The 21144-nt window shown below is 46.2% G+C and overlaps 1 protein-coding gene across 2 annotated transcripts in view; it reads left to right on the top strand.

Annotated features, from left to right (window-relative positions):
- Positions 1-21144, top strand: part of dlgap4b (discs, large (Drosophila) homolog-associated protein 4b) — a 614332-nt gene that overhangs the window by 390992 nt on the left and 202196 nt on the right. For both annotated transcript variants that reach the window (XM_080204774.1, XM_080204771.1), the window contains exon 5: positions 15676-16694. In XM_080204774.1, coding sequence (XP_080060900.1) covers positions 15741-16694 — 954 coding nt within the window. In that variant the 5' untranslated portion in view covers positions 15676-15740. The remainder of the gene's footprint in view (positions 1-15675; positions 16695-21144) is intronic.

The following is a 21144-nucleotide window of genomic DNA, read 5'->3' as shown; positions in this document are numbered from 1 at the left end:
TGTTGTGTAACATTGGGTACATTGGTCACCTCAGTGTATGAACATGACTGTTGTTAACCATACTTGATGATTATTTAATCATCAAAAAATTCTCTATCCCAATACTCCTGTTGTCGTAAAGAACTTATTACAACTGACAACAGTAACTTACAAAACAGCTGCAATTCAATTAAGTCAAAGATTTTTTTTGCATGCAAAATTGTGTTCCTAAATAAAGAAGGCAGTTAATATTCATGCACACTTCTGCCTGTGTAACAATGCCTTGCTTTAGACTAGCTCATTCAAACCTTTGCTGCTAACAAAGTCAAAAATCACAAATCTGAAAACTTCTTTTGCATTCATTGGAAGGCATCTGGAAACATTTTTTTTCCCCGCTTAATACACAGAGCACTCACCTCCAATACCAATGGGGCTGCTGCGTTATTGTTATCTGCTGGCAGAAGAAATGGAAAACAAATGAAATTTGCTGGGTAAATCAGGGCATTTACTTGGCGAATTTCAATCTATTAAATTTTCAATATGCATATCTGGAATAAATTATTTGAAATAGATTGTTTGGGAATGTTGCCAACTGGGTACTTAAACTTGATGTTCCGTGGTGGGATTTCCGAAGTTTGCTTTGTATCATATTAACAGCATGGGCCACGCTCAATACTGATCCCCACAGGGATCCATCTGGACAATAAAGGCATAATTTGCTTCGTCTTTTCAGTTTAGGTGAAACAGCAACTATTGAGATCAGCTGTTTTTGTTACAGTGGCAATCACTGGCAAGAAATAAAGCACATCAATGGACAGCGATGCATCCTAATCATCTTCCGACCTCCCTTTCACACTTGATGCAAACCGTCATCTTAGATATGTAGACATTGGCCTTTCTGCAGTGCCGTTTCCACTCTCAATTGAAAGTAGCATTTTTTGTAATGAATATCAGCAGGGACATTTCCTTTCTGTGGCCTCATGTCTTCACATAAACCCATTCTTTGGAAACAGGGTTTTTTTTTAAATCATACATTGTGCAGAGGAACTAAAGTCCCCAATTATTGTTCTTCAGACTGGGGTGCCAGAATGCTTGCAATGCATTTTTGGAATTGTTGACCAGCACAGGTTTTCTCTGAAGCACTTTGAGTGTCCAAAGTAACGGAATATAATTCTCCAGCTGCACAGTCAAATAAAAGTAATTTGCGCACTTAAGAGACAATGGGCAGCATGGTGGCACAGTAGTTAGCCCTGCAACCTCAGAGCACAGGAACCCAGGTTCAATTACGGTCTTGGCAGACTGTCAGTATGGAGATTGCATGTTCTCCCCATGTCTCTGTGGGTTTCCTCCTGGTGTAGTAGTCCAATTATGTGCAGGTTAGGTGACTTGGCCATGATAAATTGCCCCTTAGTGTCCCAAGATGTTTAGGGTTGTGTATGGATTAGCCATGCAAATTTGTCCATTAATATCCCAAGATGTGTAGGCCCAGGAGACTTGTGGGGTAAATCTGTGGGGTTAGAGGGATAGGGCGGGGGTGGGGGGGTATGTGGGTTTACAGGGATAGGGCAGGAGGTGAGCCTGGTTAAGATGCCCTGTCAGAGAGTTAGTGCAGACTTGATGGGCCGAATGGCCTCCTTCTGCACTGTAGGGATTCTATGACTGTAATGGTGCTTGTCCAGCATGTGCAATAATTGCTGAATCTACTGGATGGTATTATTGGCATAGCAGAAACCAGCATCCTCACGAGAAGAAGTCAATTGGTATAAATGAGATTTACAATGTTATCCTGTCCCCCACAGTTTCCAAGGCAGGAATAATAGCGTGTGGGATTACAGTGGCATTTTCTCACAACATGAGTTGCTAACTGAGCTGAGATGCTGAGCAAAGCCCAGGCTTTCGTCAGCAGGACAGAAGAAATAATTTGGAGAAGGTGACACCAGACAATCTAATGCATCACCTCCCGATAGCTGGTTACAGTGCAGGAGTAGCACAGGCCTGGGAGCATATTTGGACAGCAATGCAACAGCCAGGCAGATACTGCCCAGGCCTTGTTCCAGGTTAGATACCCCACAGCCACACAAAAAATATTTAATGTCACAGTGCATTAAACAGACTGGGTGCACACTGCAATAACATGTTAGGAACTTTGCCTGGGAGTAGACCCTTTCCACACTGCCTGTCGATGATAGAGTACACTGCTTGAGGAAATCAAAAGAGAGAGGCAAGTAAATGCAATAAAACTTACAGTAAAACTCTTCCCAACTTTTAATAATATAGTCATTGTTAGCGAGACTAAGTCGGTTAGCATTATAATCATTGCAGTTTAGAAGAGTGACAAGGGATCTCATAGAAACTTATAAAATTCGAACAGGGTTAGACAGGGTAGATTCAGAAATAATGTTCCCAATGGCAGGAGAGTCCAGAACTAGGTTTGAGGATAAGGAATAAACCTTTTAGAACTGAGGTGAGGAGAAATTTCTTCACCCAGTGGGTGGTGAATGTATGGAATTCACTGCTAGAGAAATTAGTGAGGTCCAATGCTGTGTGATTTCAAGAAGAAATTAGACATAGCCCTTGGGGCTAAAGGGATCAAGGGATATGGGGGTGGGGGGGGGGGGGGGGGAAGGGTGGATCAGGATATCGAATTTGATGATCAGCTATGATCATAATGAATGGCGGAGCAGGCTCGAAGGGCTGGATGACCTACTCCTGTTTCGATGTTTCTAAATTGCTGTTACTTGGGCAACTCTGAATTCTCTGTTTCAGCATCAGCTCTGCTGGCCTCTGTAGTTATTTTGGTTACCTGATGAAGGAGCAGCGCTCCAAAAGCTAGTGGCTTGTGCTACCAAATAAACCTGTTGGACTTTAACCTGGTGTTGTGCGACTTCTTACTGCTTTACCCCAGTCCAACACCAGCATCTCCACATCACGGCTATTTCAGTTTGACATAGGAACAGCTTCGGTGCATTCGCTGTTAATCCGGAATAAAGTTCTTGTCCTGGGTGTTGCGCGTCACTTTGGAGGGGACCCTGTGCCTGATATTCATGTGCTCTAGGGCTGAGACAGGGAGCCGGAAGGTCAAGCCACATGAGGAGTATTACCATTGGGAATGTGTCCATACGGCTGCAGATATTTTGACACACAGGGCTGCGCTCATCCACTATGATGTAGGTCCTGCCATCACAGTCGAAGGTAGAACTCACCCCCTGCTTTTGCCCAGCAGCAAGCTCCTGGTGCAGCACTACACCAATGGTTACCAATTAATAGGCCATCGCTGGGATGCTGTACAAAGCTGCAGGCCCGATCACAGAACTCAGTTGTCTAGCCAGCTCCACCGTTAAGAGGTGGTCACTGCTGAAGCTGCTGGAGGAAGGAGAATGCACTTCAAATGTGAGACGCTCTCAAAGGCAAAGTAAGTTTATTTCCTTACTGTGCTAGGGCCAGGCACTGGGTCTGCACAGGAGGACGCCTTCAGGCTACAGCAGAGTTGGTGTTTGCTGGCCGAGGGAATTTATGGGTTAAATTAATGTTTTAATTTTTACCTGAAGCTCAGGGCGGCATTTTCCGGCCAGATGAACTAAAAGCTGCAGTTTAGGTTGGAAGAGGATGAGCTTCAGGCCAGCTTTAAAACAGGGCTGATATCCGCTCTGTTTGCTGCTGCAACTCATTAATTAGATAATTGGCTTCAAGAGGCGAGATTCAGTTGAGTATAAAATTAGGCTATCTTAACATCCTGCCTTTGTCTACGCTGGAGTGTATGTTTGGACTGCAGCAGAGTGTGACATTTGGATTGTACATAGGTTTAAGGTAAGAGGGGAGAGAACAAAAGGGTCCAAAGGTACAATTTTTTCATACAGAGAGTGTTGAGTGTCTAGAATGAGCTGCCAGAGGCAGTAATGGAGGCAGATACAATTTTGTCTATTAAAAAGAATTTAGACAGTTACATGGGTAAGATACGTATAGAGGGATATAGGCCAAATGCAAGGAATAGTTTAGTGGTTAAAACTGGGCGACATGGACAAGTTGGGCCGTAGGGTCTGTTTCCATGCTATAAACCTCTATGACTTTATGACTCAGGGACTTCAGTGAGGAGGGAGCCAAGTGATCCTTTTCTTTTCTACCTTTCCTCAGAAAGTAAAATGTCTCATAACACCACATTAAAATCCAACAGGTTTATTTGGTATCACAAGCTTTCAGAGTGCTGCTTCTTCATCAAGTGAGTGCAGAGTTCGGTTCACAAACAGGGCATATAGAGACATGCACCTGTAAAGACTTGAATACCTGCAAAGATACGCATTCCGACCATTATCTTGCAATTGAGTCTGTGTCTATATATGCCCTAATTGTGAACCCAACTCTCCACTCACCTGCTGAAGGAGCAGTGCTCCGAAAGCTCGTGATACCAAATAAACCTGTTGAACTTTAATCTGGTGCTGTCAGACTTCTTACTATGCCCGCTCCAGTCCAACACCAGCATCTCCAATCATTTCCTCAGAAAGAACAGCAAGCTTGGAAAGTAGAATCTGGTGGGTATTTCTACTGTCCTTCACGTACCCTGAGCTAGAGGAAGTAAAAGTAAAAGGGGTTATTTAAGGGTGATTCATGCCAGGGATCCTTTTGTGTGACGTGGGGAGTCAGGGACACTTCCAGTATCCAGGGTGGCTACATGCACAGCAAGTGTCTTCACCTTCAGCTACACAGACTCCTTGTTTCAGAGCCAGAGCTGAGGCTGGAGTCACTGTGGAGCATCCGTAAGGATGAGAGATACTGCTAGGAAAGTAACTTCTCAGGGGAATGCAGCAAGGAACAGGTCCGTGCCACCACGAGTGGCTCAGTTGCACAAGAGTTGGAGAAAAAGGGGCAGGAGAGAAATATTGATGGGGGATTTTTTTCATAAGGGAAACAGGTAGACTATTCTGTGGCTGCAGACATGACACCAGGAAGGCATTTTGTCTCCCTGGTGCCAAGGTCAAGGATGTGGCTACAGGACATTATGAGGAGTGAAAAGCCAGATGTTATGCTCCATATTGGTAGCAGTGATGTAGGTAAGAAGAGGGATGAAGTCCTGAAAGCCAAATATTGCAAGCTAGGGAACAAATTAAAAAACAGGATCTCAAAGATAGTAATCACAATATTACTTCCAGTGCCACCTGCTAACGAGAGCAGGAATAGGAGAATGGACCAAATGAGTGTTTGTTGGGAGGGATTTGGGTTGCTGAGGCTTTGGGATTGTTGAAGATGGGACCTGAACAAGCTGGATTGGTTGCACTCCAGCAGCACCCCTGGACCAATATCCTCACGGAGGTATTTGCTCATGTGGTTGGGAGGGTCTAAATTAGATTGGCAAGTGGATGGCAGTCTCAGCTGGGAGACACAAGAGAGGGAGACAAAGATAGAAATGAGGGACAGAAAAGTAGAAAGCAATAGTGGAAGGCAGAGAAAAAAGGGGCTAGCAATAAATAGGACCAGAGTACAAAGAAAAGTGGAAAAATGTTAAAAACACAAATCTAAAGGCACTGTACCTATGGTGAGACCACACCTGAAGTGTTGTATGCAGTGTTGTCCCCCTAGTTAAGAAAGGATGTACTTGATAAAGAGGGAGTACAGCAAAGGTTCACCACACTGATTCCTGGGATGACAGGACTCAGCCTGTAGGGTCTGTGGTTTAGAAGAATGAGAGGGGATGTCATTAAAATGTGTAAGATTTGGATAGGACTGGATATGGGGATGTTGTTTCCATTGGCTGGCGTTCAGAACAAGGGATCACACTCTCAGCATAAGGGATAGGCCATTTGAGATTGAGATGAGGAGAAACCCTTTCACTCAGATGGTGCTGGATCTGTGGAGTTCTCTACCACGGGAGACTTTGGTGGTCAAGTCACTAAATGTATTTAAGAAAGACATGGATAGATTCTTAGCTTTAAAGACGTCAAGGGGAATTGGGGAAAAAGCGGAACTATGGTGTTGAGAGAATCAGCCATGATCATATTGAATGCTGGAGCAGACTCAAGGGTCCGAATGGCCTACTCTGCTTCTATGTTCTGTGATTCTATATGAGCAGGCAGTGTTGATTGGGGCACATTCCAGACCTGGACCTGTAGCCACAGGGGCAATCTTTGCCACAAGGGGGAGCCTCTGTGGGCTATGGAGCTATTATAAACGAGAACCCTCAGCCCACAAATCCCCTGGGACCCCCTAGGGCTTACCTGGCAGCAACTCCTCTCAATGCTGGCAAAATGCTGATGGGCATGGGAAACAGCCCTTAATTGAGTCCCTAACTGGCACAGTTTGCTGCCAGTGGACAGCTGTGCCACTGAGGTTCCTGCTTTGGGGGCAAGGAGAAACGGACACCTCTCCAGATGCTACCATTTTACAAACCCTACCCCTCTCCCAAACGCTGGTAAATTTCTGCCTATTGTGTTACTGGTGTGGCACCCTCCCTATGCACCTTAAAAGCTGGAGCATCAATCCAAGAAGTGCCTTTACAGTTATCTTGCCTGAACTGTTGCCATCATAGAAAAGATCTGCAGAATGAAATGGGCAGGTTACCCAAGGAGCCAGGTACATCAGAGTCACATGAACATGTCTAAAAAGCTGTGCATTAACGGTTTACACTTCCTCAGAAGGTAATCGCAGACCTTCGACAACTGTGGCAATCGGACAGCCCCAAGCCTCCTCCAAAACTGGCAAGGCTTTTCCCATGACACAATAAACAAAATGCTGGAGAAACTCAGCAGGTCTGACAGCATCTGTGGAGAGAGACAAGTGCCAACGTTTCAAGTCTGTCTGACCCCTCGTCAGAATGAGTCAGAGCATCGTCAGCCAGCTTTGACAAAGAATCATCCAGACTTGAAACATTGGCTCTCTTCTCTCTCGATGTAGAGATGCCGGCGTTGGACTGGTGTAAACACAGTAAAAAGTCTCACAACACCAGGTTTAAGTCCAACCAGTTTATTTGACAGTAATTTTCTGATGACACCAAGATTGGGGAACGGCAAATTGTGCGGAGGGTGTGGAGAGTCTGCAGAAGGATTTAGATAGGCTGGGCGAATGGGCCAGGAAATGGCAAATGGAATTTAATGTTGGCAAGTGTGAGGTGGTCCACTTTGGTAGGAAAAATGGTAGGAAGGACTATTACTTACGAGGCGAAAAACTGCAGCAGGCGACGGTGCAGAGGGACCTCGGGGTCCTTGTGCATGAGTCGCAAAAACCCAGCTTGCAGGTGCAGCAGGTGGTCAGGAAGGCGAATGGGATGCTGGCCTTCATAGCGAGGGGGATTGAATATAAAAGTAGGGAGGTCTTGCTGCAGCTGTATAGGGCATTGGTGAGGCCGCAACTGGAGTACTGTGTGCATTTTTGGGCGCCGCACCTGCGCAAAGATATTTTGGCCTTGGAGGGAGTGCAGAGGAGGTTTACTAGGCTGATACCGGAGTTGAGGGGGTTGAGCTATGAGGAGAGGCTGAATAAACTGGGCTTGTACTCGTTAGAGTTTAGAAGAATGAGAGGAGATCTCATTGAGACGTATAAGATGATGAATGGGATGGATAGGATAGAGATGGAAAGACTCTTCCCGCTCAAAAAAGACAATAGGACTAGGGGGCACAGCCTCAAGATAAAAGGGGGGCGGTTTAGAACGGAGTTGAGGAGGAACTTCTTCACTCAAAGGGTGTTGAATCTCTGGAATTCTCTGCCCGTTGAAGTGGTGGAGGCTGCCTCGCTAAATATTTTTAAGACGTGGGTTGATGGGTTTTTGATAGGAGAGGGGATTAAGGGTTATGGGGAGAGGGCGGGAAAGTGGAACTGAGCAGCGACAGATCAGCCATGATCTTATTGAATGGCGGGGCAGGCTCGAAGGGCTGGATGGCCTACTCCTGCTCCTATTTCTTATGTTCTTATGTTCTTAATCCCACAAGCTTCCGGAAACAGTGTTCCTTCATCAGGTGTGTGGAGGGTGACGAAGGAACGTTGTTTCTGAAAGCTTGTGGGATTACTATCAAATAAACTGGTTGGACTTAAACCTGGTGTTGTGAGACTTAGTAAGAAGTCTTGACAGTAAAAGTAAAAAGTAAAAAGTCTTGGTAAAAAGTCCCAAAGCATGGTACATTGGGGAGACCATGCAGACGCTGTGACAATGGACGAATGAACATCGCTCGACAATCACCATGCAAGACTGTTCCCTTCCTGTTGGCGAACACTTCAGTGGTCACGGGCATTCAGCCTCTGACCTTCGGGTAAGCATTCTCCAAGGCGGCCTTCACGATACACAACAGTGCAGAGTCGCTGAGCAGAGACTGATAGCCAAGTTCCACACACATGAGGACGGTCTCAACAGAAATCTTGGGTTCATGTCGCATTATCTGTAACCCCCGTGACTTGCCTGGGTTTGCAAAACCTCACTTACTATACTGTCTGGAGACAATGCACATCTCTTTAACCTGTGATCAGTGCTCCTTCCACACACATTGTCGGCCACTTTAAGACTTGAACAGCAGGTTAGGTGTAAAGATTCGCATTCTAATCAGTAATCTGTAAACTATCTGTGCTTTATATGCTCTGTCTGAGGCCAGAACTCTCCATTCACCTGACGAAGGGGCTATCCCGAAAGCTAGTGAATTTACTATCAAATAAATCGGTTGGACTGAAACCTGGTGTTGTCAGACTTTTTACTGTGTTTACCCCAGTCCAACGCTGGCATATCCACGTTGTGAGACTTCTTACTCTCTTCTCTCTCCACAGATGCTGTCAGACCTGCTGAGTTTCTCCTGCATTTTCTGTTTTCGCTGCAGCTTCCAGCATCTGCAGTACTTTGCCTTTTCCCATGACAATTGGCCTGAAGCAAATTCATTCATTTCGAAGTAGCCCTGTTTTTATTGAGATCTGAAAACCAAACTAACTGTTCTGAAAGATGAAGGTCACCTTCCTTTTTTTCAGAGTTGGTGTTTTCTCGGGAGTGCAGGCTCTCAGTAACACAGCCCACGTGGCCATATGGGTTCAGTTACACACCAGGGCTTTCGATTATGTAACCTAGGAGAACTTATAGTGTGGCAAGAATTTGAAAGTTGGTTGAATTCAGCACGTGGATCTACAAACTGGCTGACGAAACAGTGAGAACAGTTGGGGGTTGCTAAGGTATTCCAAGCAACATTCACACAAAATTTATTTTTAATGACTTCATGTGAGGCCAGTCAGCGTGTGAGGTGTGCAGGCGGGTGGATGCAGAGGGGTGGCGGATGCAAGGATTAAAGTTTAAAGTTTATTTATTAGTGTCACAAGTATGTTTAAGTTTACTAAGTTTCAAGTTTATTTATTCGTGTCACAGGTAGGCTTACATTAATACCGCAATGAAGTTACAGTGGAAATCCCCTCACTCTGGTGTCTGTTGGGGTATACTGAGCGAGAATTTAGCATGGCCAATGCTCCTAACCAGCACATCTATCTGACTATGGAAGGAAACTAGAGTACCCGGAGGAAACCCAGGCAGACATGGGGAGAACGTGCAGGCTCTACACAGACAGTGACCCAACCTGGGTATCGAACCCAAGTCCTTGGTACAGTGAGGCAGCAGTGCTAGCCACTGTGCCAACGTCCCGCCCACAGTAGGCTAACGTTAACACTGCAATGAAGTTACTGTGAAAAATCCCCTAGTTGCCACATTCCGGCACCTGTTCAGTTACACTGAGGGAGAATTTAACATGTCTTTCAGATGTTGATGGCGTGCTGAAGTGGTGACAGTGGGGTTTGGTGGGCAGGAACCTATAATTAAGGAGGCTGTAGTGGATTTAGTTAATGACTTTTACTGGACAAAATTCTAAGGTAGGCAGCACTGGGAAGAATTGATGGCCAAATCTTTAGCTTCATGTCTAACTGAAATCTGGAGTTGAAGTCAGAAACTGAGGGAAGTTTCTTAAGTTTGACAAGCTAGTTAAAGATTTATTTGTTATTAAAGAAAATTGAACCCGCTGAGGGAACAGTGCCGTGTGTTTTGTTATTTTCCAGGTTACGAGACGCACAATGAAATCAATTGAAATGCACTAGGCCTTATTCTGTTTGTTCAGGAACTAAATTAAAATAAAGCACTGCTGCCTCACAGTGCCAGGGACCCGGGTTCAATTCTGGCCTTGGGCGACTGCCTGTGTGAAGTTTGCATGTTCTCCTTGTGTCTGTATGGGTTTCCTCAGAGTGCTCCGGTTCCCTCCCATAGTCCAAAGATGTGCAGGTTAGGTGAATTGGCCGTGCTAAATTGCCCCTTAGTGTCCAAAAATGTGTAGATTGGGAGAAATGGGGAAACAGCAGCGGGTGGGTCTGGGTAAAACACTCTGTTAGAGAGTCGGTGCAGACTCGAAGGGCATCCTTCTGCACTGTAGGGAATTCAATGATTCTAAGTCAATATTTTGCCTTACAATTCATTTTGTTTCACATGATGTGTTTAACAGTATGCCAGCATCCCTGATCCGAATCCCGAGCCCTCCATATCTGCTAAGAAAGCAGTGGGAGAGGACAATATCGCATTGCACAGTGGAGAAGAGTGGGGGGTGGTGACAACAACTAGCAGGAAAAACCGCAAATGACTTTCAAAATGTGTGACCGGCATACAAGAGTAGGAGAACAAATTTAAAATTCCAGCTCTCTGGCCTTCTCACACAGGGGCTTTCATTAGTGCAGTCGGAATGCCATGTTCTGCTTTTTTTTTCATTCATTGTCTTGCACCAGGAGAGAAAATTAGACAATATGTTTGAAGTTTGGCTTCCCAATACAGATGAACGTGGCAGGAAGTCACTTAAGTAATGAGTTTTTTTTTTAGAGAACTAACGTGCACTTCACAATTAAATCAAATTTTTCTTCACCTCGGTGGAATTCAAGCATTCCATCGACCTTGAGAAACAATTCCTCTTCTTGAATTAACATATGTTGCTGAATGTTAACATGTACTTTGCTTCCCTGAGTACAGCACAATGTCTGTGATCCAGCACTCACTTCTCTATTAACCAGAATTCTGAGATCAGGTCCATTTCTGATTGTGGGAGGACTGTGGCAGATGATTGGCAATGTCAAACTCACCGAGAGTTTTATTGGCAACTTGACCACGCTCCCTCCTCTGCCTCACACTGTTCTGCCACACCGCTGTACTATGAGTGCACTCCTGCACCTCTCAAGACCTCAGCTGGAACTTTCTGATTAGATGAACCACCTAACATCTTAGTTTGGGCAGCAGGGTGGCACAGGGGTTAGCACTGCTGCCGCACTGCACCCACAGAGCTGCGTTCGATTCGGGCTTTGGGTGACCTGTCAGTGTGGAGTTTGCACATTCTCCCCGTGTCTGCGTGGGTTTCCTCCCATACTCCAAAGATGGTGTGGAGATGCTGACATTGGACTGGGGCTGGCACAGTAAGAAGTCTCACAACACCAGGTTAAAGTCCAACAGGTTTATTTGGAATCACGAGCTTTTGGAGCACTGCTCCCTCACCTGATGAAGGAGTATCACTCTGAAAGCTTATGATTCCAAATAAACCTGTTGGACTTTAACCTGGTGTTGCGAAACTTCCTACTCCAAAGATTAGGTTAGGTGGATTGGCCATGTTAAATTGTCCCTCAGTATCCCAATATGTGTAGCTTAAATGGATTAGCCATGGTAAGTGTGTGGAGTTACGGAACAGGGCAAGGTGGGGGGTGGAAGTGGATAAGATGCTCTTCTGGAGCATGGGTGCAGACTCAATGGGCCGAATGGCTTCCTTCTGCATTGTAAGGATTCTGTGGGCATTCTTAGAATTGTAGAATCCCTACAGTGCAGAACGAGTCCATTCAGCCTATTTGAGCCTGCACTGACAACAATCCCAACCAGGCCCCATCCCCGTAACCCCAAGCATTTACTCAGCTCATTCCCTCGACACTAAGGGCCCGATTTTACCATTGTGCGTTTTCGGGTGTGAAAACGTGGTAAAGTCGGGTGTGAGGCCATTAATGCAATCCGCACCTGCGCCTGCACATCAGCACAGATGGCCACTTCAGCAAAACCCGGGAATGGCGATGATTCGATTTGCACCCAAAATGGGCGCAACGGCGATTTAAAGGCATTTGCATGCATTTAAATTGAATTAATGAACTGCCCGCCCAACTTCATCAGCATTTCCCCCTTTAGCACCATGTTTGCCAATCCGGAACCGTGCCGTAACGGACCTGCTGAATAAAAGTCTGAATCGGGCGCTCCAGCTGCTGAAGAGCGTGTTCCGAGCTTCCAACGGCTCTCTGACTCGGGGGGGGGTGGTCAGATCATTTCCTGGTTGAGGGGGGAGGGGAGTGAGGCCAGATCATTGTCTGGTTAGGGGGTGGGGGAGGAGGAAGAGGTGGGTCAGATGTATCTCTGGTGGGGGGGTGGAGGAGGGCTGATTATTGTCTGGTGGGGAGGGAGGAGGAGGTGGGTCAGATGTTCCTGGGGAGGGCATGGGAAGTGAGGCCAGACCATTCTCTGTGGGGAGGCGGGGGGAATGAGTGAGGCTAGATGTGTGTGGGTATTGGGGAGGGGCAGATAAGGGGGACAGTGATGTGTGTAGGTAATAAGAACATAAGAACATAAGAAATAGGAGCAGGAGTAGGCCATCTGGCCCTTCGAGCCTGCCCCGCCGTTCAATAAGATCATGGCTGATCTGTCGTGGCTCAGTTCCACTTTCCCGCCCTCTCCCCATAACCCTTAATCCCCTCTCTTATCAAAAACCCATCAACCCGCTTCTTAAAAATATTTAGCGAGGCAGCCTCCACCACTTCAACGGGCAGAGAATTCCAGAGATTCACCACCCTTTGAGTGAAGAAGTTCCTCCTCAACTCCGTTCTGAACCGCCCCCCCTCTATCTTGAGGCTGTGCCCCCTAGTCCTACTGTCTTTTTTGAGCGGGAAGAGTCTTTCCACCTCTATCCTATCCATCCCATTCATCATCTTATACGTCTCAATGAGATCTCCCCTCATTCTTCTAAACTCTAACGAGTACAAGCCTAGTTTATTCAGCCTCTCCTCATAGCTCAACCCCCTCAACTCCGGTATCAGCCTAGTAAACCTCCTCTGCACTCCCTCCAAGGCCAAAATATCCTTGCGCAGGTGCGGCGCCCAAAACTGCACACAGTACTCCAGCTGCGGCCTCACCAATGCCCTATACAGCTGCAGCAAGACCTCCCTACTTTTATATTCAATCCCCCTCGCTATGAAGGCCAGCATCCCATTCGCCTTCCTGACCACCTGCTGCACCTGCAGGCTGGGTTTTTGCGACTCATGCACAAGGACCCCGAGGTCCCTCTGCACCGTCGCCTGCTGCAGTTTTTCGCCACGTAAGTAATAGTCCTTCCTACCATTCTTCCTACCAAAGTGGACCACCTCACACTTGCCAACATTAAATTCCATTTGCCATTTCCTGGCCCATTCGCCCAGCCTATCTAGATCCTTCTGCAGACTCTCCACACCCTCCGCACAATTTGCCTTTCCCCCAATCTTGGTGTCATCAGCAAATTTCGACACCCTACACTCGGTTCCCTCCTCCAGATCATCTATATAAATGGTAAATAGCTGAGGCCCCAGCACCGACCCCTGGGGCACCCCACTAGTCACCAACCGCCAATCCGAATAGCACCCATTGACCCCCACTCTCTGCCTCCTATTTGACAAACCAATCCTAATGGGAGGGGTGGGTGGATAAGGGAGACAGTGATGTGTGTGGGTGGGTGGGGGGGGTGGATAAGGGGGACAGTGATGTGTGTGGGTGGGTGGGGGGGGTGGATAAGGGGGACAGTGATGTGTGTGGATGGGTGTGGGGGTGGATAAGGGGGACAGTGATGTGTGTGGGTGGGGGGGTGGATAAGGGGGACAGTGATGTGTGTGGGTGGGTGGGGGGGTGGATAAGGAGGACAGTGATGTGTGTGGGTAGTGGGGGGGTGGATAAGGGGGTCAGTGATGTGTGTGGGTAGTGGGGGGTGTGGATAAGGGGGACAGTGATGTGTGTGGGTGGGTGTGGGGGTGGATAAGGGGGACAGTGATGTGTGTGGGTAGTGGGGTGTGTGGATAAGGGGGACAGTGATGTGTGTGGGTAGTGGGGGGTGTGGATAAGGGGGACAGTGATGTGTGTGGGTAGTGGGGGGGTGGATAAGGGGGACAGTGATGTGTGTGGGTAGTGGGGGGGGTGGATAAGGGGGACAGTGATGTGTGTGGGTAGTGGGGTGTGTGGATAAGGGAGACAGTGATGTGTGTGGGTAGTGGGGGCGTGGATAAGGGGGACAGTGATGTGTGTGGGTAGTGGGGTGTGTGGATAAGGGGGACAGTGATGTGTGTGGGTAGTGGGGTGTGTGGATAAGGGGGACAGTGATGTGTGTGGGTGGGTGTGGGGGTGGATAAGGGGGACAGTGATGTGTGTGGGTAGTGGGGGTGTGGATAAGGGAGACAGTGATGTGTGTGGGTAGTGGGGGCGTGGATAAGGGGGACAGTGATGTGTGTGGGTGGGTGTGGGGGTGGATAAGGGGGACAGTGATGTGTGTGGGTGGGGGGGGTGTGTGGATAAGGGAGACAGTGATGTGTGTGGGTAGTGGGGGCGTGGATAAGGGGGACAGTGATGTGTGTGGGTGGGTGTGGGGGTGGATAAGGGGGACAGTGATGTGTGTGGGTGTGGGGGTGGATAAGGGGGACAGTGATGTGTGTGGGTGTGGGGGTGGATAAGGGGGACAGTGATGTGTGTGGGTGTGGGGGTGGATAAGGGGGACAGTGATGTGTGTGGGTGTGGGGGTGGATAAGGAGGACAGTGATGTGTGTGGGTAGTGGGGGTGTGTGGATAAGAGGGACAGTGATGTGTGTGGGTGTGGGGGTGGATAAGGGGGACAGTGATATGTGTGGGTGTGGGGGTGGATAAGGGGGACAGTGATGTGTGTGGGTGGGTGTGGGGGTGGATAAGGGGGACAGTGATGTGTGTGGGTGTGGGGGTGGATAAGGGGGACAGTGATGTGTGTGGGTGGGTGTGGGGGTGGATAAGGGGGACAGTGATGTGTGTGGGTGTGGGGGTGGATAAGGGGGACAGTGATGTGTGTGGGTGGGTGTGGGGGTGGATAAGGGGGACAGTGATGTGTGTGTGTGGGTGTGGGGGTGGATAAGGGGGACAGTGATGTGTGAGTGCACCATCGCTCCCGGGCTGCTTTCTCTGCTTTCCGCGGCTCGGGAGCAATCTGAAACGGGTGCGCTTTTTCAAATCTTTTTCCAACTGTGTGTGCGCAGTTCAGAGCTCTGATCATTCCAGCAGCGCTAAGCCCTGCCCACAGCACGAATGGGACTGGAGATAGCTGAATGTGCAGGAGGGGGGGGGGGCGCCTGAAAGGAGATTTCTAAATTGGATCTGCATTACGCACAGATTCAGCATTTAGAATGAAAATGGTAAAATTGGGCCCTAAGGGACAATTTAGCATGGCCAACCAGTAGATTTGATTAATTGGCACCGCCTGGTGTCGGAACTTGCCGGATAACAGAGATTTCCCTTTCGTGTGCCGTACTATTTCCACGTTGCCTTGTTCAGCATTTGCCTTGCTTTGGGAAACTCATTTTTATAGCTAATCATAATAAAAAACAAAGAAAATGAATGAACCTCAAGAAGCAGAGGGAAAAAGATATCTGATTTTGTAATGGTTTTGCCAGTGGATTATTGACTTGCTTTCTTTGTGTGGTTTCCTTTCCTCGCAGACGCCCATCTGGAAACTGGAATCTGTCCTTGAGATTTGAGGCATGGTAATTGGACACACACGGCCATGAAGGGGCTAGGAGGCAACCGAAGCCGTCACCTTTCTGACAACTGCGAACCTACAAATGACCAAATGTATCCAGGCTCGACCCCAGAAAGGAATCCCTATCTGCTCAGTCCAGCGGACTCGTATCAGCTGGACCATAACCGCTTCCCGGTTTCCAGTGCCATCCAGGCAGACTGCCTCCTCCCCCTAAACAACCAGATCGCCAGCAGTACCTTCCCCAGGATCCACTACAACTCGCACTTTGACCTGCAGGATGACTGCGGCTTCACCCCGAACACTTCCGCCAGCAAAATCAACCGCATCCCCGCGAACCTGCTGGACCAGTTTGAGAAGCAGCTGCCAATTCACAGGGATGGGTTCCACACTCTGCAGTTCCAGAGGGGCGACAACAAGCACCGGAGCGAGAGTCCAGGTCGGATCCGCCACCTCATGCACTCGGTGCAAAAGCTCTTTGCGAAATCGCAATCCCTCGAGGCCACCGGCAAAGGAAGCATGAACGGGAGCAAGTACGGCTCCGAGGACTCCAAGCAGGGCAAGAGAAGCAAGAGCAAGGACCGGAAGTTGGAATCGAAACGCAGAACAAGAACAAACATTTCCGGCTGGTGGAGTTCCGATGATAACCTGGATAGTGACAACTGCAACTACAGGAATCCGATGAGCTTAATGACACTTGGGAGACGCACTGACCACGGACCCACCAAGTATTTCATGAATGCATATAACACAATCAGTGAACACACCCTTAAAGCCTCAAAGAGCAATAATGACTTGAAATGTTCACCATGTGTGAACATACCAATAAACGCTGACTCAAAATACATAAAGAGGGGTTCCTGGTCCACACTAACCCTAAGCCAGACTCGAGAAGTTTGCCAAAAATCATCCGCAACTATGGACAAAGCACTATTGAAATCCAAGTCATATCATCATGATCTTGCTTCCCAGTACTTGAAGGTAGGTGGCGTGTCTTGAATGTTACTGCGTTTCAGATATTCCGTAAGCAAAGCCCCGTGATATCTTTTATTCATCATCATAAAATTCAAATTGCAGCTTTACAACTTTTAGCTGTACTTTACACCATATTATACCTTTCAATTACATTTCCCTTGGGACCCAGGAGGTGCCACAAATGTTAATTTAAAGGCTGTTGAGCAACATCCCACTTTTAAAGTGCACCTTTCATCTGACAAATGTATGGTATAATCAGCAAAAATGGCACTCAGAACAATTCACAGCAGGGTGCTTTCAGTGGTTTGATATTGCAATTTAGCAGAATTTGTTTAACGTTCCATAATTCCTCAAACATAACAGCAAACCAGCCACATTTATTCCAGGTAATCGACCATTCAGTGGCAGTTTAAACATTCATTAGAAACTTGCAAAAGTAAAATTAACATAACAGAATTACAACGAGTAACAATGTTTCCTCTGAAATCACTTTTTAATTATTGTAATTCAATATCCTACACATCAGTGACAGTGGAAATGGCCCTGTGTGGAAATTTCCATCCCGCCGTCCCATAACCCCTCAGAATACCTTCTTTTTCAATGGGTTAGCACTGCGGCCTCACAGCGCCAGGGACCCAAGTTCGATTCCCAGCTTGAGTCACTGTCTGTGAGCAGTCTGCACGTTCTCTCTGCGTGGGTTTCCTCCAGGTGCTCCAGTTTCCTCCCACACTCTGAAAGATGTGCTGGCTGGGTGCATTGGCCATGCTAAATACTCCCTCAGTCTCGCCGAACAGGCGCTGGAGTGTGACGACTGGGGGATTTTCACAGTAACTTCATTGCAGTGTTAATGCAAGCCTATTTCACCCTAATAAATAAACTGTAACTTTATCCTACACACCAGTGAAAGTGGAAGTGGTTCTGCGTGGAAATTTCCACCCCTCCACCCCACAACCTCCCAAACAACCTTTCTTAATAGGTTTTCCCCACTCCTTCCAAATGAAGGCATTGCCTCCTTGATGGTATAATGTCAGTTCAAAGTGTAGGGGCTCTCTTACAAAGGTCAAGTCTTCCTCTATCCAGAGTAAACTTTGGGCTGAATTCATGCGAGTGTTTAAAGTGTTGAGATGTAATGACTGCGCGGCTTCCCGTCGGGATTTTGGGTTTACGATTTACAGCACTCTGGCCAGAGTGTAGCAATTTATGTGTAATCACCACTTTTATATAAAAGGTTCCCTTTGGAGTTGATGCTGAGATTGTGCAGATTGTGTGATTACGGAATCTCAGCCTTCGACTCCGTAGGTTTCACTTCTGAATTTAAACACTGCTGGAATCTGGTGATAATGGATAAACTTCCCATTTCACAAATTGCCCACTTTTCCCAGACGCTGATTTCAGACGATCTGCAAGTGCCAGTTGCGTGTTCGTTCCCAAAGTGAAAATTACTGCCTCAGCGTCTGTGAGCATCTGCATTCCGTAGGATTGCCAACTCTGTTTGGACATGATTATGTTTGGGTCTAATTATAAACTAATAAAAGACCAGAGGTAGGTTGGTAGAATTCAAACAGGAATGGCTTAGTTAACATCTTATCAGTTGCACAGTCAGTCCAAGACTGACATCCCTGGAACTTGTTCCCCAGGACATGTGACCCACTCTCTTTAAGGGGCATAACACCCCAACTACATACATAACAGATACCTTCCCCCTGGGGGTCTTATTGCGAGACATTTGACCACATGTCATATGTTTACAGTTGCAAACGATACTGAATTTATCTTCTAAAGATCGGATTTCCTACATTTGAAAGTCTTTGCTGCTGGATTTACAACAGCAGCTGTCCCATGGATGTTCTGTCCCATGAGCAAGCTAAGAAAATACACAGGTGTGACATCCATATTGTGGTGCATATGTTATAATTAAAAGTGAATGATTTCACATGGATACAACGTAATTTGGTCACTGACGTTTTCAGACTTTTGTGTGTTTTCTGCAGATTGTTGACTTAGCTTAATGAATGAATATTTATAACATTTGTCAGTCACTTCACGACATATAATTTCAGTAAATGCAGAGGATAAGACAAGGCTGTAATTATTTGCCTCTTTTTCCATTTTACCTTTTTATTCCACTGAAAAATAAGACTTTATGTGGGTAAAAAGAGGAAAAAGGCCCAAGGATGCAGATTCACAAATTTACATTTAAATTTCATCAAATTATGCAACCGTAGATGGTTATAGGAACTTGCAGTTGGATAGGAGGATTCACTGGTCATGGTCTATATAGATACTAATGACATAAGGAGACCTAAGAAAGAAGTTCTGCTGAAAGAGTGTGAGCCATTAGGAGCTAAATTAAACAGCAGAACCTCAAAGGTAATAATCTCTGGGATTACTATCTGAGCATTGAGCAAATTGGCATAGGGTAAATCAGCTTGGAGAGTTAAATATGCGTCTCAAAGATTGGTGTGGGAGAATTGAGTTTTGATTCAAGGAGCACTGGCACGAGTACTGGGGAAAGTAGGAGCTATAACATTGGGATGGTCCTCACCTGAGTAACACTGCGATCAGTGTCCTGGTGAGTCGTACAACTAGGGTGATAGAGAGTGCTTTAAACTGAATTGTCATGAGATCTAATTTGGGAAGATGTCATACCTTAAATAGAGACGACATGACAAAGGAGGGTGATGGGAATAAGGGAAATGATGGTCAGAGTGTGGCAGGAAGGGACAGAGAGTACAAACCTAAAAATGCACCAGCAGATAAGATTAGAGGTTACAAAAATAGTGAGACGATAGAACTAAAAGCTCTGTACCTGAACACAGGTAACACTTGCAACAAAACAGACAAATTGACAGCACATAGAAATAGATATGTATAATCTGATGATCATTACAAAAACATGGCAGCAAGATGACGAAGACTGGGACCTAATATTTAAGTGTCTATGACATTTAGGAAGGAGAAGACATGAGGAAAAGGTGGACAGCTAGTTCTGTTAATTAAGGATGACAATACAGAGAGATGAAACTAATTCTGGAGATCCAGATGTAGAATCAGTTTGGGTAGAGAAAAGGAACAATAAAGGTAAGAAGTCTCTTGTGGGAGTGGTTATAGGCTGCGCAGCAGTAATCACACTGCAGGAGGGTATATACAGGAAGGAATAATGTGGGAAAATGGTGTGACAATAATCATAAATGATTTTAATCTACAAATAGATTGGACAAATCAGATTGGCAAAGGTAGCCTAGATAATGAGTCCATAGAGTGTTTCAGGGACAGTTTCTTAGAGCAGCATGTTTTAGCATCAACCGGACAACTGGCTATACCGGATCTGGTAACACGCAATGAGAAAGGATTAATTAATGACTTTGCATAAAAACACCCTTCAGTTGCAGTGATCTTAATAGGATTGAACTTCATATTAAGTTTGAGGGAGAGAGAAGTGGATCTGAGATGAATGTTTTAAACTTAAATAAGGACAATTATGAGGCCGTCAGGAGAGAGCTGATTGAAGGTAACTGTGAAATTTGCATAAGGTTAAGTCAATACTCAGAAAAGATACATACAGTCAGAAAGAAAGACTCTAAGGAAGAACATGTTCATGGCTAACTCAAGAACTTCAAGATAGTATAAATTTGAAGGAAAAGGCATACAATTCTGCAATATTGAGTGGCAGGTCAAAAGATTAGACAGAATATAAAAAACAGTAATGAATGGCTAAAAGATTAATCAGGAGAGAACATTAGAGAACGAGAAAAGGTAGATAGAAATATAAAAACGGATGGTAAAAGTACCTGCAGGTATGTAAAAGGGAAAAGAATAGATCACATGAGTGTTGGTCCTTTGGAAAGTATTGGAAAATAAGGAAATGGCGGATGAATTGAATAGATACATGGCATCTGTCTTCACTGTAGAGGAGACAAGTAACATCCCAGAAATAATTGTGAACCAGGAAGTGAAAGGGGGGAACTTAAAACAATTACAATCAGCAGGGAAAGGATACTGAGGAAATCACTAGCCAAGTCCCCAGGTCGTGATGGACTTCATCCTGGACTCATAACAGAAATGGCTGCTCAGAAAGTAGATGCTTTGGTTTAATTTACCAAAATTTCCTAGATTTTGAAAAGGTCCCATCAGATTACAAAATGGGAAATAAGACTTCCTTATTCAAAAAAGGAGAGAGACCAAAAGCAGCAAACAGACAAACTGGCTTAATAATTTATAGATAATTTATTTAAATTAAATGTAAATCTATTTTGCATTGATTTAATGAGCCTACGCTGTTTTCGTCCAAGCTCACTTGTCACTGTGGCCTCGTTGGGAGAGGTTCTGTGCAGTGAGGTAAGCATCACAGCTAGTCCCCAGCAACTGGGACCAGTCCTAATGGCCTCGCTGATAGAACTGGAAGCCATTGAGACACCCCACTGGGGGAAGTTAGAGGCAAGGGCGCGCTCCGGCG

The sequence above is a fragment of the Carcharhinus amblyrhynchos genome, chromosome 16, assembly GCF_965287045.1.
Source record: "Carcharhinus amblyrhynchos chromosome 16, sCarAmb.v2.hapA, whole genome shotgun sequence".
NCBI lineage: Eukaryota > Metazoa > Chordata > Chondrichthyes > Carcharhiniformes > Carcharhinidae > Carcharhinus > Carcharhinus amblyrhynchos.
This window is presented reverse-complemented; position numbering and strand designations above follow the sequence as displayed.